Source organism: Mustela nivalis (assembly GCF_964662115.1).
Source record: "Mustela nivalis genome assembly, chromosome: 4".
In the NCBI taxonomy this organism is placed as follows: Eukaryota; Metazoa; Chordata; class Mammalia; order Carnivora; family Mustelidae; genus Mustela; species Mustela nivalis.
Genome location: NC_139023.1, coordinates 148,164,363 through 148,173,419, shown reverse-complemented (window position 1 = coordinate 148,173,419; position 9,057 = coordinate 148,164,363). Strand labels below are relative to the sequence as shown.

General features: G+C 49.4%; 1 protein-coding gene across 2 annotated transcripts in view; it reads right to left on the bottom strand.

The window, feature by feature from the left end:
• Positions 1-4,367: 4,367 nt before the first annotated feature.
• The window catches only part of EPHX2 (epoxide hydrolase 2), a 59,919-nt gene continuing 55,229 nt past the window's right edge, over positions 4,368-9,057 (bottom strand). For both annotated transcript variants that reach the window (XM_082726833.1, XM_082726832.1), the window contains 3 exons: positions 7,670-7,750; positions 6,011-6,069; positions 4,368-5,834 (listed from right to left, as the gene is read on the bottom strand). In XM_082726833.1, coding sequence (XP_082582959.1) covers positions 5,756-5,834; positions 6,011-6,069; positions 7,670-7,750 — 219 coding nt within the window. In that variant the 3' untranslated portion in view covers positions 4,368-5,755. The remainder of the gene's footprint in view (positions 5,835-6,010; positions 6,070-7,669; positions 7,751-9,057) is intronic.

Here is a 9,057-nt window from a genome sequence, read left to right as displayed (position 1 = left end):
TTGGGGCTTCTGGCAAAGGTGGGTAAACAGTGTTGCGACAGGCTCCACCCAGACAAACAGCAGCTCAGGCCTGCCCCCTGCCTGGGGGGGCCTTCCCAGCCGGGGAGGCGAAGAGCTGTGTTGAGAGGCCACTGTTCTGTTGCTGGAGGCTGCTTGAGCTCTGAACTCAGCTCTAGGCATTCTGGAACCAGAGGACCCTGCCGTTTCAAAACTGGGTCCCTAATTCCATAGGTCAGGGGAGGCTGTGATGTGGGGATCCGTGGGGGTCTTAAATAGGGGCTCCCTTGGTCTGTACTTTGAGGAAGGTCCATGTGGCGTCCTGGGATGGATGGGCTCTGTGTCTGTGTTACTTAGCTCATTTGTCAGGGTTAGGGCATGAATACAGTAAGCGGTCCATCGCTCTAGGGAGACGACAGGACAGGAAGCTGGTGGCTTAGTACAAGCTGGGGGAGGGGAGACAAGAGCCACTCAGCCCAGGCAGAGTCTTCTAGCAGGGGCCTTCCCTTCCCCAGGCTTTAGGGCAGACAGACCCGGGTTCCTCATCCGCGCTTTGCTGTTTGTCTCTGCGCATTTTGTTTTCCTCCTCAAGAAAGTTGGGGCACTTTGGCCTAATTCTCTAGGTTCATATAAAGTTTAGAGCAGACGGATAAGGAGCATCGGGATGCCATGTGAGCTTGAAAGGGTCACAAGCTCTTGCACCTGCCCCAGTAGTGAGCTTGTTGGTGGCAGGGACACTACTGTCTTCTTGCCAACCCTTAGCTGGTGTCTGGCACAGATCCAGCGCCCAAAGCACATTTGTGCAATGAACAAATAGACTGGCCATGGAGCGTCTTGGCTGATCAGATATCTCCAAACCAAGGGCTGGGGTCTAGCGGGAAGCCGGAGCAACAGCTCTGGGGTTGGGGAGGGAGAAAGGCCGGGCTGAAGGAGTGGAACCGGGGTCAAAGATGCTGGAGAAAAGTCCTGGAGAGGGGGAGTGTCGGAGTCACACCTGCACCTCCCAAACCAGGATTCCCACCAGGAGACCCCAGCCCTGCCGACTGCTCGATGGCAGACTCCTGGCCTCCAGGACTGTGAGAGCATCAGTCTCTGCTGCTGAAGTCACTCAGTCTTCATGAGACAGAAGAGCAAGGGCCGGCTCCTGGCTCCCACGTGTGAGCCTGGTTCGCTTGGGTGGTTCCCGAGGGAAGAGGTAGGGCCTGCACCCTGCACGGCTGTGGCTCCGTTGTCTGAGAGAAGCCAACTTGGGCCTGGAGGGTTTCCCACAGAACCTCAGACTGCCTGCCTGGGAGCGTCAGGGCTTGGTGAGGGGAACCGTGGTTGGAGGCCTTGGCACTGAGGGGTGGAGAAAGCTCCTGGTTGGCTTGGCTACTGTCCCAAAGCCCTGGAAGGAGGCCTGAGAATCTCGGCCCACAGATGGGGTGAGTATCAAGCCTTGGGGGACAGAGAGGCCCATGGCAGGGAAGAAAGGGAGCACTGAGAGTCAGCCAGGTATCACCCTAAATAACTAACTTGCTTTCCACTCACCCTTCAGCTATGTCTCCACAACTTCAGGCTGAGTGTGTCCTGTTCCCACCACAAATACCCCCATTCAATCCCAGTCAGACTCATGCTTTCTCCTTTTGGTGAATGCATTCTACTCTGAGACATTCTGGAACCCAGGTGCTATGGAGTGCAGGATGGGCCTGGAGTGTGCCTCGAACTGCCGGAGGAGCTCCCTTACCCCCCCACCCCTCGCTGAGATTTCCCAGAGCCTGGAGTCATGCACAGTTTTCTTTCTTCATCTCTTGCTAACTGCCCTTGGAGGGAAGGCTTTTCTCCTCACTCCACAAGCCAGTCACATCAATCTTATAAATTGCCTTTACTGAGATACATAAAATGGCATAGGAATGGAATATAAAAATCAGCAAAAACAGTGTATCAATTAATTCAATCTGCATTGCCACCAATCTGTGGTTGAGGGTGATGGTTTATTGCTTATTTCCTCTTGCCTGAGGGGCTCAGCTAGTTCAATAATAGCTGAGTCTTAATTTTTTCAAAACATTGGTGGGCAAGGGAAATTAATGTGATGTTTCAATGGTCACTGAAGCATGTTTTTTGACCTTTTCTCCCCTCATACTTGTTCATCAATCAGAATGATTTCCTTAATACACAGTTGGTACGTGGTAACTGACTGCTTCTCTGAAATAGTGTGACCATTTGGAAGCGTGTTTAATGATTTCTGACCTGCAGATATTACTTCTTTGTACTACTCATTCTCTTTAAAATGTGATGTGGGGCATAAAGTTCACTCAATACATAAGACAAAGAGGGACAGCAAGGTCTAAAACGTCCCCTGCTTCTGAGTCCTTTTTCCACCCGAATCCAGGAAAATTAATGGAGAGAAAGACCAAATAATCCATCTTCCTCAATCTATTCAAAGGGTAAAAAAGATTACTGCTTGGGGGCTTTCTCTGGAATTTTCTTACTCTGAGTTGCACAAAACAAGAATTGTTTCTGTCTTTGAAATTCTGACATAAGCCAAGTTGTCACACCTACTCTCCAATGCTGATACATCTCATCTCATTCTGAGGGGTTTGGCACAAACATGGAAAATAATTAAGTGCATAAGAAACACAAGTTAGGGGACACCTGGGTGGCTCAGTTGGTTAAGCAGCTGCCTTCGGCTCAGGTCATGATCCCAGTGTCCTGGGATCGAGTCCCGCATCGGGCTCTCTGCTCGGCAGGGAGCCTGCTTCTCCCTCTGCCTCTGCCGGCCATTCAGTCTGCCTGTGCTTGCTCTCTCACCCTCTCTCTCTGATAAATAAATAAAATCGTGTAAAAAAAAAAAAAACCACAAGTTAGGTCTTAACCAAGACCTTTTAGATGTGGGAGTTATTTGTAAATTGTATTATAAGGGATTAATATTCATAATATATAAAGAACTCCTACAACTCAACATGAAAACAGACATGAATTAAAATGGGCAAAGGACTTGACTAGACATTTCTCCAAAGGAGACATACAACTGGCCAACAAACACAGAAAAAGACGCTCAACATCACTAAGTATGAGGGAAACGCAAATCAAAACTATAGTGAGACACCATTTCACCATGAAGAGGGCTATGATCAAAAACTCAGAAAATGGTAAGTGCTGGTGATGATGTAAAGAAAATGAAACTCTTTGCATCGTTGATGGGAACGAAAAATGGTGCAGGTGCAGCCACTCTGGAAAAACAGTATGGTAGATTCTCAAAAAATTAAACATAGAATTACCTTATGACCCAGCAATTCCACCGCTGGGTATATAACTCAGAAGAACTGAAAGCAGGATTCAAAGAGGTATGTGTACACCATGTTCATAGCAGCCTTATTCATAATAGCCAAAATGTAGGAGCCACTCAAGTGTCAACCAACAGATGAATGGATAACAAAATGTAGCCTGGCCAGACAATGGAATATTATTCAGCCTTCAAAAGGGAGGAATATCTAACAGAGGCTACAACATAAATGAGCCTTGAGGATCTTAAACTAAGTGAAATATGCCATTCACAAAAAAGACAAATACTGTATGATTCCACTTATGTGAATTAGCTAGAATAGTCAAATTCATAGAGACTGAAAGTAGCATGGGTGTTGCTGTGGGTTAGGGAGAAGGAGAACATGGAGTTAGTGTTCAATGGGTATGGTCTATGTCTGGGACAATGAAAATGTTGTGGAGGCAAATGGTGTGATGGTCGCAAAGTGAGTGTACTTTGTGCCACTGAACTTGGACACTTGGAAACAGTTAAAATGGTAAGTTTCATGTTAGGCATATTTTACCACAGTGAAAAAAAGAGCTCTTACAGGAGTACAGACATCACTGATATTCTTTGAAAGTAGGTACCAGCCTCAGAACCCTTGTACAAAGATGACAAAATGTATTGAGGTAAACTGATGAAGTGATTCTACTCATAAATACTAAAACTGTAAGCATCTATAGTTAACCATAAATACTTCAGCTGTGTTTTTACAAAGATGATTGCATTTCTAGTCTGTGCAGCAGAAACCCACTGATGTACTTTTCCAAGTTATCCAGTTAATGCTAAGATTTGTAGAGTACTAATTTCTGGAGGTCTTCTCCTTTTTTTTTTAAGATTTTATTTATTTATTTGACAGAGAGAGATCACAAGTAGGCAGAGAGGCAGGCAGAGAGCGAGAGAAAGGAGGAAGAAGACTCCCCACTCAGCAGAGAGCCCGATTCGGGGCTTGATCCTAGGACCCTGAGATCATGACCTGAGCTGAAGGCAGAGGCTTAACCCACTGAGCCACTCAGGCACCCCAGGTCTTCTCCTTCTTAATTTAGTTCTCATAACAGGTAAACTGGGAGTCTCAGTAAGAGTCTTCTTTTTTTTTTTTTTAACATTTTTATTTTTAAGTAGGCTCCATGCCCAACGTGGGGCTTGAACTCACAACGCTGAGATCAAGAGTCGCAGGATCTACCAACAGAGCCAGCCAGGCACTCCAAGAGTCTTGTTCCATCAAGGCTTGGTATGATGGACACAGTCATGCGATTGGTCATGTGTCTCACGTGGTAGGACATCCAAATCAAGAATCTGAAATGAACCCATGAATCCATGCATCCATGCTTCCATCTCTGATATATTCAGCAAACATCTAATGAGCCTCTACAAAATAGCTGGCATCTTCTGAGTTAGGATGCAGGATGACTCACCTAGATAGGCAGCTGCCAATCTCACGGGCTCTCCTGTCTCGAGGGGCAGACAGTTAACTGAGTGTGGTAGCCAATACTCAGGAGAAACTTCTACAGCTGCTAGGAAAATATTCTACCATTTGTGGCTAGATGGATTCCTCTGAACAGCAAGGCTTGACATTTCCCACCCAAGTGCTTCGCGGCTCTAGGCAGAAGACGATGAGAGCTTGAAGCCCGGGGGAGGTGCCACACCCAGGGGAGACCAATCCAGGGAGAGACGTGGCTTCTGGACATGGCTGGGGAAGATATGGCTAGAGGGCAGGTCTGGGTCTGTCCTGAGTCTGCCCTGGTCTTCCCTGGCAGCTACTGACACACAGGAAAATTCAGATTCATATAAATTAAAATTAAATGAGAAATTCACATCCTCATGCCCATTTTTCCCATTCGGGTGCTCAGGGCATATGCGTGTATGTGGGCACAGGGTTCTGGGGTGGCAGGGTGAAAGGGCATGTGGTTCCACGGGGCTGCTGGCTTCTCCATCAGATGGCACAGGACTGAAGGTTTCTCTGGACAGTGCTGGTCCAGATCACACTGTGCCTTGGAGACTGAAGAGCAGAGGGAAACACATGCATTCAAAGGCGACAGCCCTTGACCCTGCCTTCCTCCCAGAACACAGACCCAAGCACCACTGTGGCTGTACCTTTATTAAACCAACGAGCTCCAACGTCAGCAGATGTGCCTCAAAATTAACTGCTGATTTTGCCACCAAACTGAGAATTGGTTAGTCAAAGAGAAATCACCCCCTGGCTGTCTTAGGCTGTCCCCTAGAGAACACAAACCCCTCTTAGAGATAAAGTAACACCTTTATACCTAGAGAATGAATCATACATGACTTTTCCTGTATCTGTAGTTACATGAGATTTGACTCCCTTCATTTAAAGAAAACCACTCTGGAGTAAAGCCCTTTGGGACGACGCTGCTGGTTATAAGAGTTCTGGGCAAGGTTTTGCCTGGGTTCCGAGGGCAGCGCCCAACAGAAGAAGGGCCTGAAGACTTGCTGGGGGCTGGCATGAGCCACAGCCTATAGCTTCGAGACCACCGGTGGGTCCCTGGCATCAGTCTCCAGCCACTCAGTGAGGATCTGATTCAACTCGGTGGGCCTGGAAAGGGAAGAAAGGGCAAGTCACACCTGTCCGGACATACTCCGCTTACATAAAAGCAGAGGTGAAGAAGGGCACGGCCAAGCCGGGAAAGGCCTTACTAATGGAGGTAGGTGAACAGGAAGTCCTGATCTCCTCCACCCAGGGGTCACCCCCGCCCCACAACATCTCCTTACTTCTCCATCTGTGTCCAATGTCCACACTCCTTAATGTGTCCCCTTTTCAGGTTGGGGATCTGCAAAAAAACCCCACCCAGAAAAGTCAATGGCAGAATGCAAATGGGTCTGGTCTTTGGTTAGTGCTCCCTATAGACACCCCCTGAAGACAATGCATCATTTAGGAAAGGAATGAGCTTTTACGGAGCTCCTCATATGTGCCAGGTAGTCTATGTGCATTGCTTTCTCTAACCTTGACTGTAATCCTGTGGGGTACAATGAAGGCACAGAGAAGTTAGGTAACCTTCCCAAGGTCACACAGACAGTGGTGGAGCTAAGATTCTAATTCAGGGCTGACTTGCACTGATACCACAAATTGCTTCTCTTCAGCATTATTAGGAAGCAGCTTGTTCACAGTCTGGAAAATTCCACACAGACGTTGACTGAGTCCCGCCCCCGCCACCCCCCACCCTTGCAGGCTGCCTCCCTTCTCCCCAGTGGTCTGCATGCAGGGCTATTCAGCCTCCCTTTTTGGACTCTGAACCCCCACAGTGGGTCACAGCAACAAGCCGCAGGGACAGAGAGGAAGTGGCAGCTTTGTCCTCCGCTCCCTCCTGACACAAGCCTTGAACTGTGCAACACAATGCAGAAAATGCTGGGGTGGGGGAATGTGGCTTTCCTCCCAGAGCCAAGCACAACCCCTTCCAAGCATAAACCTCAATGAGGCTAGCAGTCAGTTGCCAGGGCTGGAAAGGGCCGGCTGAAGAACTGGAAATTCTATAGAAACCTTCAAAGGGTAGGAACGGAGAGAATGAATCCCTCCTCCCGCCTCCTGACGGGCTCACGGCTTTCTGCAGCTCTCGGTCAGCTGGCTCTAGGGCCCACAGAGAGTGTCCTTGGCAGGATCCCACTTAACGCACTGTCTGCTGTGTCTGCTGAGGCTCACAAAGCCACAGGCAGTGTGGACGGACTGCTCCCAGCAGTTAGGCAGGATAAATGAGCCAGCCCACAGTCACCCCACCTGGAAGCCTCCCCAGCTTCAACCAGACTCCATGTTTGTAGCAGAACGAGCTTCCAAACCACAAGGTTGTCACCTGTCAATTCCCTTCAGCGGCTTATGCCCATGGATATACGAAGCTCAGCCTGGCCCAGTGGGCTTCACAGAATCTTCCAGGCTTACAGAATTCCTGCCCTTCTCCCAGCATGCCTTGCATGTTCCCTGCCTCTCACCCTGTCTCCTGTTCTCTCTGCCAGGCAAGCCTTACAGTTCACCAAGGTCAGCAAAGACCTCATTCCTAACCGTGCACTCTTCTTCATTCTCTCCTGGGTTCGGGATGAACTGCTGACAGTGAGCTCCCCAAAGATAGGCTCATCCTTCCTGTCCCAGAATCTGGCACTGTGCCAACACACTCACGTGCACAGTAAAAGCCCATGAAATGAATGAATGAAGGATTAAATGCATGCATGCGTGAGTGAGTGACAGGCTACATTAGTACAGGAGAAAGGAAGCACCAGTCATGACTGCTGCCCCCCAGAGGTGACAGTGATTCTGACCGAGAACCTGGTCAAGCCCGTGATTCAAAATCTCCTGCTGTGTCCTCAGCTGCCATCTTTTCTCCATGACGCCTGTGCCCTCTGGTGGGAAGCACCAATGACCCCAGAGCAGGACCGATCCCTTACCCAGTCTTCCATATGCTTGGACATCTCAGGAACGAGCACAGGGTCCTTCTCCGCGGTTACCATCAAGGCCGGAATCAGGATCTGCGGAAGGGTCACAGGAAGTGGGACCAAACACAGGAGGAAGGAAAGTACCCTACTTGTGCCCCTCCACCACTCAGGGTCCCCTCTCCCGCGGCAAGGACACAGTACCTTCATGGTCATGCTTTGTGCCTTCCTCCACTATTAACACTGCCCCGCTCCCCACCACAAGGGCCCACTATGGTACTGTTGTTGGTCCTGGCTTTGTTTCCCCAGGCTTTGAAGGAAGAAGGCATCGCTATTACTGCAGATCTAAAATGGTGGTGTGAGAGGGTACAAAATATGTGTATTTGTGTTGGCCCTGATTCCTGGCACAGAGCTCCTAAAATCCTTTTGTAATTTCCGAAGTGATAAGGACATTGTGAGCCATCTTGTTCTAACATTTGGTCTTTGGACCCCATCCCTGCCTGACACGGGGCTCCTAAAACCCTTGTAAATTCTGAAAGGATAGAGCACTGGGACCATCTTTTTTCTGTTGAGGCATTTCTGGGTGGGCTCCTGGATGGGGGCTGGTCACCAGAAGGACCAAGCCATGATGAGAAGCTTGGGATTTCCAGCCCCACACCCCATTCTCTAAAGAGGGCAGAGGGGTTGGAAATGGAGTTAATAATTGATTGTGGCTACATGAGTAAGCCCGCATAAAACCCCCAAATCCCTATAGGTTGGAGCATGGGAGGTGTCCACATTGGTGAACACCATCCACCCTGGGTGGGCGATACCCTCCAACTCTGCAGGCAGTGAAGCTCTCTGCCATCTCCTTTGATAAGCCGACAAATGCGCCTTCCTGAGCTCTGTGAGCCACTCCAGCAAGTTAATCAAACCTGAGCAGGGAGTTGCGGGAACCTCCGAAGGACCGCTGGTCCACCAGAAGCACAGGTGGACTGGTGACCGGCATCTGAGGTGGGGAAAGTCTTGGGGGGACCCTTGCCTGCGGGGCCCAACGCCATCTCCGGGGAAACGGTGTCAGAATGGATTTGAGTTGCAGCACACCCAGCTGGTGTGGCAGAGAATTGTTTGGTGGGGGTGGGGGGAGGGGTACCCCCAGATATTTGGTGACTAGAAGTGTCAGAGGGGTGGTGGTGCTGTGTGTGTGTGTGTATGTACGTAAGAACATGCGTGCTGACCCACTCTACGCGAATGATATTTCACAGAACAGTGAGAAGAAAACCGTAGGCCCCAAATGGTGTCACTTGGGCCAGGTCAAGTCACTAAATCGGAGCTTCATACCTAACCTAACTGCATCCTGACCTCCCCCAGAAATGCCTCATTCACGAGGCTTTGGCACTGATGAGGTCATCTGTCACACGGGC